Here is a 17,842-nt window from a genome sequence, read left to right as displayed (position 1 = left end):
TTGTTTGTTTATTTGTTCCCTGAAAGTTTCTCATAAAAGTAGATCATATAAGATCATATCATAAAAGTATATGTGGTATACATAAAGAGCAGCTGATTTAGATGCAAGGCAATTAGTATAGGTTAGCATCACAGCATAAAGGTACTGGAGCACACCATTACTGCAGCTAAGCTGCCCGCACTCAGACCATCTTCAGACCAACTGAGTAATAGACCAATTTTAACACTATGAAGGGAATGCATCGCCAGTCTCCCCGGTTATTAATGTTGGTGACCTCTTGTTATTAACCAAAAGAACAGTAAAATGGAAAGGGCAAAGATGACAGGGGAGGGAAAAAAAAGTAAAATACGGGGGGGGGGAAAAAAAAGAACAAGAAAGAAAACGGAGCAAATGTTAACCTTTTGAACATCCACAGGACTCACTACAGAAGCATCAACAGAGCGAGCTTCCTGTAAGGACAGAAAAAAAGATCAAGAGGCAGAAAGAAGACAGAGAAGCATCCATGACAGTTTCTCAGTGTTTATCTGGAGAAGGTACTTTATGTGGTAACATAAGCAAATGAATGCTACACATTTCCGAATAGCAACTCTGGCATCTGAACAATGGAGAATGTGTACCTGGTCTTCCAAGCAGACTTTCTGTTGTGTTTTTGGTCTGCATCCAAAAAGTGCAGATTACACACATAAAGACAAGATGCTTTCAAGATAGTAGATGTATTTTTGCCTTGAGAGACTTAAAGGGCAGGACAGCATAGGATAAATGGAAGAGTTTAAAGCAGACAGAAGACATTTGAGAACTCTCACAACCTTATTCAGTATGGAAAAACTGAGCAATAGGCATGTGGTTCTCCAGTTTACTTCACTGATATATAACATATGAGTTCTGTAATCAAAACCATCCTATCTTGTGTATATTTTTTGTCTAATGTAGGTCTTTTTTAAAATAAAAGAATCAGCCCATTAAAAAGAAATTTGAAAGATTTTTTTTTCTTTTCCTATGAACTTGCAGAGTTATGCAGCACCTGTATTGCAGGCTCCTCTTCTGGTTCCTGGATATTGAAGACAGTTGCAGCACTGTCTGCTCCCAGCAATCGACGAGCCATTTTTTCCTCGTATGTTAACCTCTGAACAGAAACAAAACAAAAACAAAACAAAAAGGGAGGGGAGTAAGAATGAGGGAAAAGCAGAGAAAGGTTTTCGTTACTCATTAAGAACTACAAGCAGTGAGACAGTAAGCATGCTTTACGTAGTATAAAAAAGAGCAGCAATATGTTTTTAACAGAAATTTTCTACCACAGTTTGTAATGCATTTTTTTTGCATTACAAGTGGCTCTTCTGGCTTAAGCAACCCTTGCCCTGACTGTGCCATTTGTTTCCATCCTCTTGCCAGGAACTTGGGCAGGAATGAGCAATAGGAACTGCTTAAATCAGCATGGCCATCAAAAAAGTGCATGTCAAATCATCCCAAATCTTACTCCGAGCTGTTCTGCTCGACTTTTACATTAGAACCACACGATAGAAAACTCTGCCAAAATGCCAAGGATATACTGCTCTACTACTTCATTATTCTGTCAAATATAAAATGATAGTTTTATAGAAAAAATACTTCAAAATTTTTATTTCTTCTTACAGACAGCTTTTATAAGACAGCTTATAAAAGACGGTGGCAATCTACACTCAAAAGATAACGCAAGTTAAAAGAAAACTAAGTGTACAATTCAAGTTTTCCAATATTTTTCCTTCTGCGTTCAATAGAACACTTCATGCACTTAAGATACACGCTTACAAAGCAGCACTGCAAAAATGTGTCAGTGAATGAAAGGCAAACTAACTACACTGTTAAATGTCTCATTTAAAAAAAAAGAAAGAAAGAAAGAAGAATGGAAACTGTAAAACATTGCATCTCCTTAATGCTTTCATTTTTAAAAAGCTCATTTAAATTCATTTTTAAAAGATGTGACATTGTTGCTAAAGCAGCAAGCTGAGGGTCATGAAAATTAGGCACTAATCTTGGCTACGTTACAAGCATCTGAACAAGTCACAAACTTTTCTTTACTTTAGTTTCTTCTGTGATCACTCCAAGTGTCCACAGCCATGATTACACAAACAGAATTACCCAAGACAGGAATCTGCAAGGCAAAAGCCTCAAGGCAGGCGCAAAAACTGAGTATATTGGTTTAAGCTCCCAAATCATCTGATCACAGATTTCTGTTTTCTTTTCCTTGGGCCATGTGGGCTTCTTCAGGACATTCCATTCATTTGTCCAGGCCCAACATCTCTCTCACTTTCCAAAATAGGCCTGACAGTCACGGTCAGCCCACCTCCTTTGAAAAAACATGAACCTATAAACTATGAGAATGATTCTGCCTAACTACTAAGGAAACTACCAAACCCTCTGCAGTCAATGGAGAAAAGTAAGCACACCTGCACTAGTCACTCACTGAATGCTTTCCCTACTTCTCTCCATTAACTTCATTGAGATTTGGCATCTGGCAGCTGTGGAACAGTCAGTTGGACTCAATGGGGTATCTGGAACTTAAATACCATTGTCCAAATCCCAGACACCGTAGCCAACTTCTGAGTATGGTCCTGAGAAACCTAAAGCATACTATCTTTCAGTGACACAAAGCTATCCCCAAGTCATTCCTATGCTTTTGAAAATATTTCACTGACAAAATAGGGATGACAGTCTACATTTTTTATATTACCTTCTTCTCAAAAGAAATCCCTGTTTCAAAGATGCTTGAATCAATGCCTTAATCAACTCCTAGGACAACTTTGCAGCTGTTTATTTCAATTGTTTGTTATGTTTGCCCATTTTACCTCATTTCTTGTCTCTCCAGATTGTTAATGCTTGATAAAGCCTGTAAATTATTACTATAGGGTAGTTCATACCCTTTTGATCAAAAAAAAAAAAAAAAAAGAGTCCTTCTCTTAAAAGTTAAAAGTTCCTTCTAACTCATGACGAACTACCTTGTGCCCCTGTGATGCCCACCTATCACCTATTATTCCCCCTCTGTTGTCCATCAACTGGGCAAAAGGTAGAGTGGACCTGGGGTGATAAAATGCTATGCATACACTGTCTGTCCAGCCATTCAGTAGTAATGAACAATTAAAGAAAATGGTCTTGGAGACTGAAAATGCCCTTGAGGAACAGACTGTGATGGATTCTTATGGGAATTCATAATCTTTGAGCCTCTATTGCTTTGTTAAGTCCAAGTAAAGTTGCCCAGCAGGAGAGGGAACTACAGGCCAAAACGTACAGTATCATTCCTTACAGAAATGCAGCTTTGGAAATGCAATTAAAAGAATGAATACATGAAATATAAAAATACTTTACACAGAATTATTTCATATGCAGCTTATCTGAGAAACTACCCTTGATGCCCACGCCCTTCCCCCATGGTATTTTATGTTTTTATACCGGTTGCCCGTTGTTCAAAAGGTCTTCCTTGAAGCGAAGTTTTCTTTCCAGATCCTGAATTACAGCATCTTTTGACCCTTGAATCTCTTCATCTGAAGCTATTCTAGCAGTTCTGCCTGTTTTCTTGGGAAATCCCCTGCAAAACAGTATAGGAAAATTCATGAGCTTTCCTGAAATCATTGGTATTTAGGAATTACTGGATGAAATCCTGCCATTAGTGAAGAAAATGATATTGTTTCTTTGAGATTAGATGTCTGGCATCTTGCTTACTATGCTGTTCCTTCTAACTCACATCAGTGATTTAATGGTTAGTTTAAGGACAAAGTTGAAATTATGCTTTAAGCATTAGTTAAAATAGGGCTCAGGGTAGCATAGCTGTGGCTGTAAACATCATCTGCTCAAAGAGCAAACTGACGAGTGATGGCAATAAAGCAACATGAGAGGAAACATGAAAGAGAAAGCATGACTAGATAAGTGGGGACAGAAGATAAACTAGGGTCCTATTAAGTACCAGATGGGTGAAGATCATAACGAAGTAAAACAAGGCAGTTAATTATTAATTTCCTATATTATTTATTAACTAATTCCTTGGTTCAGCTTTTCTATACACAATGCATAACTTGATGTTTATTCTTCGTATCTCTGTGAACACACACCCGGAAGGCAACATGTTATTTCTGAAAGAATGGCCATTCACAGGGTCCAGGTTACACTGGCAAAAATTAAAATCAGGCCTGTAAAGCACTTTTCAGAGTTGGCTGCCGGATGGTGACCACGTAGCAGTTTGCATTCCCAGGGCAAAGCCCTTCCTCATAACCTGTCTACAAGTCACGATTATACGTTCAGGATGTCTCACTACCAATTTCTGGAATGGCACAGGAAATATTTGTTTCCAGTCTGTGCTAGCACTAAACACTTTTCAGAAATGCTGTGGTGATGGTGGGTATTGCTGCAAATACCCTGAAGTTTCTTCTACTGGAGATGAGCTGTTAGTACACCAGTTCACATTGTGAAGAAATAAATCATGGCTATCAGTTTTTTAAGCTTGTAGCACCCCAGATTTCTCTGGTTAAGCTGCACAACATCATTTAAAACACCAATACTTACTCACTGTTAGTTTTTGTTTAAACTTCAGTGGTTAAATGGGGCTCAGCCCATTACAAGGGAATGAGTTATGCAAAACACAGAATCCAATCAGCTAAACTGCCAAACTTGCAGGGTGGTAGAGATGGAAAAAAATAAACCAGCATGCTAGGGGTAAACTTCTTTCCAACATGCAATCTGATAATATGATTACCAGCACCAAAATGTTAAACTACAATCATATGGAGATAACAAATTTCCTTGCATATTGCTTGGTATCATGTTTCTGTAACATGGTTCATGGTCAGATAAAACTTATTCTTCAGAAACTGTTTTCAATGGTCATCTTTACCATTACTTAAAATGAAGCAATACATCAAAAGCTATCAAAAGCCACAAAGGAATCAAGTGACTAGATGAAGAAGACAATAATTGGAAACATTTCTGCATGAATTCCTAAAACATTTCATACTCTGTTACTGAAAGGAAATTTAAAATTACTGGAAAACGGTGAAGTTCTTGTGAAAAGAGTTTCATTTTCTTATCAAATCACAGGAGAAGAGCAGACATGCGCCTTATGTTTCAGAATGCCAGAGAACAACATCCCTCACCCTAGAAATATTCAGCCATTAGCTGGAGATCTTTTCAGCCCCTAAGCAGAATTTCCTTTGGCATTTGTCTGGGGATGTTCTCAGTCACAAGTAACAAACTCCCTCACTCTGCTTTGGGGAAAAAGTCAGGAAAAGTATCCCATCTACAGGGAGGCAGGAGGATGCTAAGAGGAGGGGGCAAGGTCTCCAAGGATGCCTCAGTAACTCAAGAAATTGGGGGACAGTAAACAAAGGAAGATACCAAAGGAAAATGGACTGGAGAAGGTGGGATGCGGGGATCTGAAGCTAACGTCCCTCAGGAAGCCTGGACAACTGCAGGAAGGCTAGGGGAAAGGTGGCACCTGTAGAGCCCCCTGTTTCCCCCCTCATGGTCTTTCCTTTCACTGTCCAGCATCTTAAGCCACCCAGAGCAACACTGCCACGGAACTGAATTTTGCCATTCCTTGGATAAGGCCCAAAAAAACAACAAAAAAATACGTTAACAAATACAGTTTTCATTTCACATTCTTATACATTTCATACTCTGGTGATAAAAGCAGTAGGAGACTTAGCAGGAAAACAAATAAACAAACACCTGCTTGGCAGTCAGTAGGCTGGAAAGGTAAAATTTACTCAAGAAAGTCACACCACTGCAGTAAAAGAAGGGGCTGGGCTAGGTGTACTGGAGTGGATTTCAAGTCACAAGTGAAAGCATTCTGTGGCGTTATCTCAGAAAACAAAAAGTCCCTAAGCAAGCACACCTACTTCTAAAAGGGGAAGGCATACCAGGAGATCACAGGTCAGTAGGTTCAATGTCCGTACCAAGCACAAGAAAACAATACTACAGTCAGTTTCAAAACAAAGCAGGATAATAAGGCAATGCAAATTGCGTTTATCAAACCTCGTTAATTTCTCTCTCTGTGGGGCTGGCAGGCATAGAGACAAGCAAGAAGAAATAGCTTTGATACACTTCAGTTTGTTTTCTGAGTAAGCCTTCAGGAGAGCCAGGAGTTCCCTAGCGAATCAGGGAAAACAGCCTGGCTGAAATTTCTATCATATGGCTGCAGAACTGTCTAAAAATACTATTCAGAGAATATCCTTTTTTTTTTTTTTTTTTAAATCAAACCAGAAGAACAGAGATCAGAGAGGTCTGTCAAAGGGCTATACTTAGTTCCATACTTAGTATTTCAACCTTCACTATCAGAATAGTGGAAAAAAGCACATTTCTCAACTTGGCTGATGACATTCAACTTGAACTGCAACTCACTTGCAGGTAACACAACTGTCATTTACAATAATCCTCATAATTAGTCTGGAGGTGATCTAATGATGATGAAACTCTGGAAAAATGTTCAAAGCCTGACAGCAATACAAATGTAAAATTAACGCTAGCGCATTAATCATCTCACAGAAGAATCTGAGCTTAAAACCTGGACACCAAGGCAATTATTTCCAAAGGAAGATGAGTACAATTCTGGGACACAATGGCATAAGACAATAAAGTTCATTGTTTCCTTTTATCCTTCTTGTTGGACAAGGAGTCCAGTTTTACCACAGCACTTCAAGAAAAATAAAAACAAATTGAAGAACCTGAAAAACAAGAAAACCGTAAGATGGTTTTAAAACCATCTGTAACAAAGTCCCTATAAAAATGTTGGGAAAATCCTGCTTATTTAGTCAGGAAATGAGGAGAATTAAGATGAGAGAGGTGAATCAAACATAAAACATCAGAAAATTGCTGGCATTCAATGATTCTCCACGGCCGCTGAGGACAAGTAGAGAACTTTATTTGAAGACAGACAGAGCTCGCTTTGACAAAAGCAATGCACAACTCTCCTCTCTCCTTTCCTTCACCCTCCAACAATGGTAGTAAAACACTGGAATAAGTTATGTAGGGAAGCTAAGGAATTTTTTCTGAAGAACAAGGTAAGCAAATATTTCAGTGATGGCCTGGGGATCCCTGGTAGCATTTAACATGAGAGGCAGACTCCCTAACAACCTCCCAGATCTCTGTGGATGTGCCAGAACATCCCAAGCTTCGCACAGCGGGGCTGGAAGCGCTATCCAAGGCCTGGTCAAAGCAACTTGTCTGAAAAATAGATTCTTATCTCTTTACTTACATTAAGAACCAAGTATTAAGTATTTAAGCAAGAAGCAGTCAGTTTAAAAATGTAACTATAAAAATGAATATCAGCCAAAATGCCTTCAAATGCCTTCAGAAGCATGCCTTCCTTGGTTACTCTCATACTTTCTTCTCATCTCTTCTTGGCAAGGATATCAAACAAAGTTCTGTCAATGCATTTGTGTATTTGTATGTTCGTTTTTTGCCTGATGCAATTTTCAGAGCCTATCGGGAGCATTAATATAGTTGGAAAAGGCATATTTAAAGACATTGACACAACAGCAACCACAAATGTGCAAAGAAATGATCAGCTTTTGAGTACTGGGCTGAAATTCATGTCGATTTTAAGCACCTCTAAAATGGGCATCACTGAAGTCGCTGAGTGCCTGAATAGAGGCACAGATAAAAGCATGCAAGTCTGAATTCTTTTGGTCAGAAAGGGAGCAAGGAAGTTGCTAAAACTCAGGCAAACTTAACTCACACACAGAGATTTTTGACAGCAAAGACTTTTGCAACCTTGGCTTGGCACTTCTTCGTTTTGAGTGTTTGCCCTAACATTTGTTTAGAAAGAAGGCCAAACCAGCAGTACTTTTCATGTTTTAATTACACAGAGTGCATACTGGACGCGATTCCCTCTCTTTTCCTATGTACCTTTTAAATGTAAACAAGGGCAACAGGCTGGCTGTTGTTATCCTTCCAAGAACAAATTCCTGTTTGCAGCCAATATGGCTCAGTTTCACAGAAACCTAAATCAATTCTCTGGTACTGGGGTAATGAACAGTAACTTGACTTCTCCTTTAAAACTAAAGTCTTCCAAAAATACAGCTAATTCCTGTAACCATTTAACACATTTTTTCACTTACTGTAAGAACAAAGTTACTATAAGCATTGTAACAGGCCACGAACTTTGAAGTAGCAGCTGCATATTAAAATTGTTTTAGTCTGATCTTGTCATATATACAGCTCTGTTTAGTAATGTGACATTAAATGCACCCAAATCAAGGGAATGCCTGAGGCAGAGTCCTGACTAAGGATGATTTGTACAAAATGAAACAAAGGTAACAAAGTTCAATTATTTCTACCACCCAAGAACAAGTTATGAAACTACCAAAAAAAATAAAATGAAAAAATCATACTTCAGCACTGGATAGGATCAAGACTGACGTGAATAATATATAATCCTGAGCAAGTCTGATTCCTCTTTAGGGCTTGATTAGACAACACACAGAACAAATCACCTACAAAGTGCATGTCTACCACCCAAAATTTATTTTTCTAGGTCTTATCTTTAAAAACGCACCTTTGCTCATTCAAAGAATTACATTTTTTTTTCATTCTCCTATTCAGTTCCTTCTCTACCTGAGCAAATTACTCTGCTTCATACTGCACTGATTACCACAGATACACAAGTGCTGTTTGCTTTTCAAAAGACGTCCACATATTTTATATCAATTGAAAAAATACTACCTATTTTGTGACTGGTGATCTCCTCTGCCTTTTGTATTGCTAGCAGCGTGCTTCTGTGATTTCTCCTTGACCCTTGGTTCTAGCTATAGCTATAGCACCCTTGGTTCTAGCTATAGCTATAGCACCAAGGGTCAAGGAGAAATCACAGAAGCACTGACTGCTCTTGAACGTAGAAAGGCTGGCACAGTTCTTATAGTCCTGAACTCTTGAGAAGAGAAAGGTAACTGCCAGAAGAATGAGAAGTAAAACCTACACTGGTCTGAGAAAAGGTAATATATCAAAAATATTAACTTTAATGGCACATGATGAAATGCTACTGGTTAAGATCTCCACTAGTGTCAAGCACTGTACCTGGTTTTTAGATTCACAGACATTTCTGTAGCATCCAAATCTACGTGAAATAAGGAAGTTATAAAATTAAATCCTCAGAAGGAAAAATCTGCAGATCAAAACAAGCTATAAAGCAACAGTGCAATTTGCATTGAAATAAATGAATGGGTACAAATAGCCTCCATATCTTTTCAGCAGAAAGGTATATGTACTAGTTCCCTTAGTTAAGTTCACTTGCCATCTTGCCACATTCTTAAGCATCTATAACTATCATGTAGAAAAAGAACTAGATAAAAACCGTCTGGAAAATTAAGTCTTCCAGATCTAATGATTGTCAGGAGGTCAGTTATTTTGGATACTGTCTGTGAGTCTCCGCATTAAACTCTTTATCTCTACTTTTAAGCAACTTGAATAGATTAGATCTGGGGCACCACCAGGCTTTCAAAGTTCAAATTGCAGGAGGATCTGGATAGGCTGCACCAATGGGCTGAGGTCAACTGTATGAAGTTCAACAAGGCCAAGTGCCGGGTCCTGCACCTGGGGCGCAATAACCCCAAGCAGAACTACAGGCTGGGAGAGGAATGGTTGGAGAGCTGCCAGGCAGAGAAGGACCTGGGAGTGATGGTGGACAGTCGGCTGAATATGAGCCAGCAGTGTGCTCTGGTGGCCAAGAAGGCCAACGGCATCCTGGCTTGTATCAGAAACACTGTGACCAGCAGGGCTAGGGAGGTGATCGTCCCCCTGTACTCGGCTCTGGTGAGGCCGCACCTCGAGTACTGTGTTCAGTTTTGGGCCCCTCGCTACAAGAAGGACATCGAGGTGCTTGAGCGGGTCCAAAGAAGGGCGACGAAGCTGGTGAGGGGCCTGGAGAGCAAGTCCTATGAGGAGCGGCTGAAGGAGCTGGGCTTGTTCAGCCTAGAGAAGAGGAGGCTCAGGGGTGACCTTATTGCTCTGTATAAGTACATTAAAGGAGGCTGTAGCGAGGTGGGGGTTGGCCTGTTCTCCCATGTGCCTGGTGACAGGACGAGGGGGAATGGGCTAAAGTTACGCCAGGGGAGTTTTAGGTTAGATGTTAGGAAGAATTTCTTTACTGAAAGGGTTGTGAGGCATTGGAACGGGCTGCCCAGGGAGGTGGTGGAGTCACCATCCCTGGAAGTCTTCAAAAGACGTTTAGATGTAGAGCTTAGGGATATGGTTTAGTGGGGACTGTTAGTGTTAGGTCAGAGGTTGGACTCGATGATCTTGAGGTCTCTTCCAACCTAGAAAATTCTGTGTGTGATTCTGTGTGAAATGGAACAAATATGCATTCATCATATTTCAAAAGAGCTGACACGGATATTCATTTTACAATAATCACTTGCATGTACATAATAAAAAGGTGTTACGCTGCCAAAACAAAAACCCCAATATGAGTTGTTCCTTAGCACAACCAACAAGAAGTGATATGGTACCACAGATAAACCACACAGGTGCTGGTCTAATAGCCACAAGTAAGATCCAAGCCATGGGGAAAGGAGGTACAACAGCATTCTCCTCAAGAAACTGGCTGCTCTTGGCTTGGACTGGCGCACGCTTCGTTGGGTTAGAAACTGGCTGGATAGCCGGGCCCAAAGAGTTGTGGTAAATGGAGTCAAGTCCAGTTGGAGGCCAGTCACTAGTGGCGTCCCCCAGGGCTCGCTGCTGGGGCCGGTCCTCTTTAACATCTTCATCAATGATCTGGATGACGGCATTGAGTGCACCCTCAGTAAGTTTGCAGATGACACCAAGCTAGGTGCGTGTGTCGATCTGCTCGAGGGCAGGAAGGCTCTGCAGGAGGATCTGGATAGGCTGCACCGATGGGCTGAGGTCAACTGTATGAAGTTCAACAAGGCCAAGTGCCGGGTCCTGCACCTGAGGTGCAATAACCCCAAGCAGAACTACAGGCTGGGAGAGGAATGGTTGGAGAGCTGCCAGGCAGAGAAGGACCTGGGAGTGATGGTGGACAGTCGGCTGAATATGAGCCAGCAGTGTGCTCTGGTGGCCAAGAAGGCCAACGGCATCCTGGCTTGTATCAGAAACACTGTGACCAGCAGGGCTAGGGAGGTGATCGTCCCCCTGTACTCGGCTCTGGTGAGGCCGCACCTCGAGTACTGTGTTCAGTTTTGGGCCCCTCGCTACAAGAAGGACATCGAGGTGCTTGAGCGGGTCCAAAGAAGGGCGACGAAGCTGGTGAGGGGCCTGGAGAGCAAGTCCTATGAGGAGCGGCTGAAGGAGCTGGGCTTGTTCAGCCTGGAGAAGAGGAGGCTCAGGGGTGACCTTATTGCTCTGTATAAGTACATTAAAGGAGGCTGTAGCGAGGTGGGGGTTGGCCTGTTCTCCCACGTGCCTGGTGACAGGACGAGGGGGAATGGGCTAAAGTTGCGCCAGGGGAGTTTTAGGTTAGATGTTAGGAAGAATTTCTTTACTGAAAGGGTTGTTAGGCACTGGAACGGGCTGCCCAGGGAGGTGGTGGAGTCACCATCCCTGGAAGTCTTCAAAAGACGTTTAGATGTAGAGCTTAGGGATATGGTTTAGTGGGAACTGTTAGTGTTAGGTTAGAGGTTGGACTTGATGATCTTGAGGTCTCTTCCAACCTAGAAATTCTGTGATTCTGTAACACAACAAATTATGAAGCTTTAAATAAAAGCGTTCTAATGGACAGGAAAAACAGCTTCAGAAAATTGGAGGTTGGGAATGAAAGTAAATCCTAACATTTGCTGGAATTTTTTCAATGACAGAAACACTTGTTTTCAGATACAGTTTCCTGAGCCCCAGGAATAACTCTAGGAATGAGCAGCAGAGAGAAATGAGGTGAGCTCCCTCAGAAGCAGGAAGACACCCTGACTGTTCTCTGTCTTGTGGTGGAATTCTTCATCAGGAATCAATTAATCCCTTCCTACATATCACTAATTTCTCATCAGCTATATTGTAGGTAACCTCAATTGTTTTACAGTTGTGAGAAACACAACTTACAGAAATGGGAAAAGTAAATGTCTGGTCTACATAGGAAAGCAATATATTTTACTCTAAAATGAAAGCTGACGTTTGTACTGACAGACTGTTGAAAGCTGTTAGATATGAACATGGAGAAATGTAGCTTTTCCTCACAGTGGTCACCATCACCACTGACTCAAGGAACAAAAGGGTTACTAAAATATTTGTCTCTTGGTGCTATTTGAGACAGAATTCAATGCACAAGTCACTGTACATAGCTGCAAGAACAGACCATCAGCTCTGATTCAAAGGGGAAAAAATGTGCAGATCTCTCTGATGTTGCTATTCTCATGATTCCCACAGAATCCCTATTATGATTTTGAATCAGAGAATCACAGAATATCCTGAATTGGAAGGGACCCACAGGATCGTTGAATCCAGCTCCTGGCTCCACACAGGACCACCCAAAAATCAGACCCTGTATCTGAGAGCACTGTAAATGCTTCTTGAACTCTGTCAGGCTTGGGGCCCTGACCACGTCCCTGGAGAGCCTGTCCCAGTGCTGACCCACTTCTGGGTGCAGAACCTTCCCCTAACCCCCAGCCTGACCCTCCCCTGTCCCAGCTCCATGCCGTTCCCTCGGGTCCTGTCGCTGTCCCCAGAGAGCAGAGCTCAGCGCCTGCCCCTCCGCTCCCCTCGTGAGGGAGCTGCAGGCCGCCATGAGGCCTCCCCTCGGCCTGCTCTGCTCTGTGCTGAACAAACCACATGATTTAGATTTAAGATTCTGGAGATCACTGAAATGGCAATTGATTTAAAAATCATGTGCAGTGATAAAAGCAGCTTATTTAATTAAATTTTAAAAGAGGCTGTAGACGATCTTGTCTTCAAAGCCATGTTTTCTTTTCCATCTCTCCTCTGGAAGAGGAGTATTAAGGATCTCCTCCAGAGATGAGGATTAGAGTAAATCTTCTCCAGAAGAGAATCTAGAGTACTAGATTTACATTCAACAATTCTTTATAGTCAGATTTTGTTTCCTGTTTGTGCCTATGGTGATGTTTTTGAAGATATCTACTTGAAGAAAGAGCATCTACCTTAAGAAAAAAATACAAATGTCGAAGTTCTTTTCAAAAGGATGTATGTATAGCTGACAATACATGTTTTTATACTTAGAAAGTATACAGGGACCCAGGTTGGATGGCTCCACACCTTTCTGTATAGCAGGATTTATATTCTTTTTATTTCATTATTTTATTTCATTATTTTATTTTATGCTCTTACCCAGAATTTGTCTTTTCTGATCATTAAAAAATGTATACCTATTTTGATATAGATATCATTCATTTTTGCTATGAACAGTAAAGACCAGGATCGTCCCCCTGTACTCAGCTCTGGTGAGGCCGCACCTCGAGTACTGTGTTCAGTTTTGGGCCCCTCGCTACAAGAAGGACATCGAGGTGCTTGAGTGGGTCCAGAGAAGGGCGACGAAGCTGGTGAGGGGCCTGGAGAACAAGTCCTACGAGGAGCGGCTGAAGGAGCTGGGCTTGTTCAGCCTGGAGAAGAGGAGGCTCAGGGGAGACCTTATCGCTCTCTACAGGTACCTTAAAGGAGGCTGTAGCGAGGTGGGGGTTGGTCTATTCTCCCACATGCCTGGTGACAGGACGAGGGGGAATGGGCTTAAGTTGCGCCAGGGGAGTTTTAGGTTAGATGTTAGGAAGAACTTCTTTACCGAAAGGGTTGTTAGACACTGGAACAGGCTGCCCAGGGAAGTGGTGGAGTCACCATCCCTGGAAGTCTTTAAAAGACGTTTAGATGTAGAGCTTAGGGATATGGTTTAGTGGGGACTGTTAGCGTTAGGTCAGAGGTTGGACTCGATGATCTTGAGGTCTCTTCCAACCTAGAAATTCTGTGATTCTATGATTTAAATGTGGACAAAACACTTCAACTCTATGTTTCTGTCACACCAAGTCTGTTTCCTGCACGCTTTTTGTAACCGAAAGCTAACCTGAGTCCAATACATTTACCCAACCAAGGTTTCTTTCTTTAGGTAAAGGAACAAAGAGCCAAGATTTTTACCAACAGTATCCAACAACATCACTGCGGCCAAGTTTTACCTCAGAAACAACTGATGAGTGTTCATAATTCCCTTAAGTATTTAATTAGCTATGGAGCTCCACCAGCACTTCTTGTCTTGCTTAATAACACAACGCTCTGGCAAGATACGAGTTTATCAAATCGGCCCCATCACAAAAAGTGGTGGTTCCTAAAGCTTGTTCAGCTAATACATCGCTACAACACACCCTCGTTTTCAAGCTGTGGCTAACAACAAAGTGGCTAGAGCTTACTGAAAAAAAATGAGATATATTTTATTCAACTGAAACATTTACCATAAAATTGTTGCAAATAAATGTTTAGACTATTTAGAGGTGAATCAGTAGGTACTAACTACACAAAGCTGCTGTCCATGTTTCAGATGTCCAAATGAAATTTAGAAAATTCGTAAGTAGCTGTTCCCGTGATTCAGACAAGGCTGTAAGTCTACATGCTGGGAGGAAAAAAAGCAAGCAAAAAAAAAAAAAAACCAACAACCCAACAACATGCACAACGTCTATCTATCAACTGGGAAGAATACGCATTGTATCAAACCGGTTTCAATAATGGCACATGATCTACAGAGTCTAAGGGGCAAAACCAAGGAAAAATTCAACTCTTAGCTAAAATGTTAGCACTGCAATGGTTATTATTTACCTATATTCTGCTCCAACTACAAAAACAATCAGAAGAAAGTAAGAATGTTGCATACTTACTACTGATTTTTTTAAAAAAGATTTAGTCATGAAAAAACACTGAAATGTATGAAAAATAATTATTCAATAAATTCTACAGTATATCAAGACACATAAAAGTAGTCTACAGGATTTCTTATTCTGACAAATAATGTTTTTTTTTGGTAATTACAGGAGACTGACAAGGCTAAATAATTATTGTTTTCTTTCAGACATTTGATTATGATCGTCAAGGTACTCATGCCTGAGTGAGAAAAAAAACGACAAAACAAACCAACCAAACAAAAATAAACAACGGTAAAAAGACCATATAATCAAAATACTAGGAGTGAATTACCAACCCTGAAATATACAGACACAAGAAAAATGACAAGAGAAAGGAGCTATGAAAATACTGAAGGCAGACAGGAAAACTGCGTTAAGAGCATTTTTCTCTTAGAGGCACTTGGTACAAAATTGTGTAAGTATCTAAATGCAATGACAGATCCAAGTCTACTTCCACTGAAGTTAAAATATAACAAATAATAAAGTTATCTTCTAAAGAAGAAATCCTACCACTTCAAACACTGTAATTGGAGTCTCTAGTCAAACATGCATCTCCTTTCCATGAAGGGTAGTTCAAACAGTAGCTGGTTCACTTTCAACAACGCAATCATATTCTCAATATTACCACTACATGACAGATTTGAAAGTAGAGACAAAGCTAAATGGCTTGACTAGCTTTTTAGATGCTGTACTGAAGCAAAACCGAATACCTTAATTAATTCCGTGCACCTTGTCTGTTACAGCACGCTGCCAGGTAACAGTATCATCCTTTGCAATCAGTGGATCTGAGATGTATGGAGTACATGGTAAGAATATAGGTTTAGGATATAGAATACTGTGAGTGCTCAAAAATGAGAGCATCTTGGAAAGATACATATGTTCAAGGAACAAGGATTTGTGAGGGTAGAGAAAAAGTCAAGGGGAAAGATGAAGCAAAAGGGAAGGTGTGAAAACAACAAATACAGAAGAACTGAAATTGAAGCACAAAGCAGAGGAGACCAAATGACTTGCTTATTTACCTAGCAAGTCTAAAGACATAGGCATTAGTAGCCTCTAGTGAATGTAAAATGAAAGGGGTGAAGCCAGAGAAAAACAGGCAAAGATATATAACAACAGAATTTTTTTCTGCATCAAGAAGTACACCCTTTACCATGTTTTAATGTTATAATTAAGATGACAAATGCTCATTGTAAATATATATACAGATGTATAAATCATACACACATACACTCAGCATGGTTAACATGACCCAGCTCCCATCTGGATTACATTTCCTGAGGGAATGGCAGGCCAAACAGCCTCAACCACCTTATCGGGCCCAGCTCTGAACCCGAGGCTGCTGTCTTGTCCTGGGGGGAGAGACACATGCACACCCTGTCACACGCACACCCAGGCTGGTGGCTGCTAGTTTTGGGGAAGCATCCTTGCAGAGTGCAGCCTCTGTGTCCAAAGATAAAAGGAAATGAGGTGCACAGCTGAATACCTCAAGTAAAAACATATGCCTGAATGTAGCATAATAGGGAAAGAATCGTAGAATCGGTTCAGGTTGGAAGTGACCTCTAATATCAGTTAGTCCAACCTTTAACCTAGCACTGCCAAGTCCACCACTAAACCATGGTAATAAATTCTACATCTACATGTTTCTTGAAGACCTCCAGGGATGGTGACTCCACCACTTCCCTGAGCAGCCTGTTCCAATGTTGTACAATCCTTTCAGTGAAGAAATTTCTCCTATTACCCAACCAAAACCTTCCCTGGAGCAACCTGAGACCACTTCTCATTGTCTTATCACTTGGTTCTTGGAGAAGAGCCCAATCCCCATCTCGTTATAGACTCCTTTAAGGTACTTGTACAGCATGACAAGGTCTCCCCTGAGCCTCCTTTTCTCTAGGCTAAACAACCCCAGTTCCCTCAGCTGCTCCACATAAGACTTGTTCGCTAGTCCCTTCATCAGCTTCATTGCACTTCTTTGGGCAAACTCCAGCACCTTGATGTCCTTCCTATAGAGAAGGACAGAAGAGAAGCATAGAGAAGCTGCTCTCCACATTAATGGAACGCAGTGGAGGACTGAGCTGTTGCTGTCACCACCACAGCACACAGAAAGGAAATCAAAAAAGAACCCAGTCCTCATGGTTGCCTACAGTGGATTGCCCTAAGCAGCACAACAGCACGTGCCCACAGAGCTATGCAGCTATGTGTCAAATCAGAGGCAATTTTGGGCTTTCTTGGACTGTGCTTACCTGCCAAGCTGTCAGTAAATCAATCATGCAACTTTCAGCAGAGAAACTCAGCCAGTGCAAAGGACACAGTAAGACAGAAAATCATAACTATTACGAGTGCAAGAGCAAACTGTACTATTTATTCATTTTTCTCCCAATTCTGTTTTATGGCCAGATTCCATAATGAGCCATATGACAGAAATCAAGATAAAGAAATGCTTATTAAAGCATAGATATGATTTATTACTCTGATATCTGTCCACCTTCCTCCTTCTCTTCCTTTGCATATCTTGGACTGAAATAACAGAAGTTCCCACCACAACGGTATGTAGCTGAGCAAGTCACCTAGATACTGTAGATATGTTTAGACAAACTTCTAGACAAAGTTATAAATAAGCCTTGGATACAGCTATTCTCATTTTTGTTCTTCAGCATGTCTCTTTGTTCTCTAAGGATGGAATGAGAATCTAGTGCCAGTGGAAAGACAAACTGATCTATGAAGGGAGCTGACATGCTCCAAAATACTATTTTGGCCTTTAGGGAAGACAAAAGGGGAAAACAAGTATGTGGAGTTGTTAGGAGGAGGGGTTCTGTTTGCTTTTATGCACTTCTTTTCAAAATCCCCTCCTAAACCTTTTTCCAAACTTCCTTAGGGGAAAGAAGGAAAAAAAAAAAACAACAAAACAAAAACCCTAGGCAAGAGTCAATACATCATTATGACCACTTTGTTGTCAGATGCACACTTTAATACCTTATACTTCAAGTATTGCAAAGCTATAGGGACTTTTGAAAAATGCTCCCTTTACTTTCTCTATGCACTGATGCAAT

At 40.9% G+C, this 17,842-nt stretch overlaps 1 protein-coding gene across 9 annotated transcripts in view; it reads right to left on the bottom strand.

The window, feature by feature from the left end:
• PALLD (palladin, cytoskeletal associated protein) overlaps positions 1–17,842 on the bottom strand; it is a 193,411-nt gene that overhangs the window by 19,915 nt on the left and 155,654 nt on the right. For 7 of the 9 annotated variants that reach the window (XM_068681192.1, XM_068681193.1, XM_068681189.1 and 4 more), the window contains 3 exons: positions 3,424–3,559; positions 1,022–1,123; positions 399–449 (listed from right to left, as the gene is read on the bottom strand). In XM_068681192.1, the coding sequence (XP_068537293.1) occupies positions 399–449; positions 1,022–1,123; positions 3,424–3,559 (289 nt within the window). The remainder of the gene's footprint in view (positions 1–398; positions 450–1,021; positions 1,124–3,423; positions 3,560–17,842) is intronic. The other 2 variants (XM_068681194.1, XM_068681190.1) reach the window with 1 other exon arrangement.

The sequence above is a fragment of the Anas acuta genome, chromosome 4, assembly GCF_963932015.1.
Source record: "Anas acuta chromosome 4, bAnaAcu1.1, whole genome shotgun sequence".
In the NCBI taxonomy this organism is placed as follows: domain Eukaryota; kingdom Metazoa; phylum Chordata; class Aves; order Anseriformes; family Anatidae; genus Anas; species Anas acuta.
Note: the sequence above shows the minus strand (reverse complement) of the source record. Positions and strands in the feature narration are given on the sequence as shown.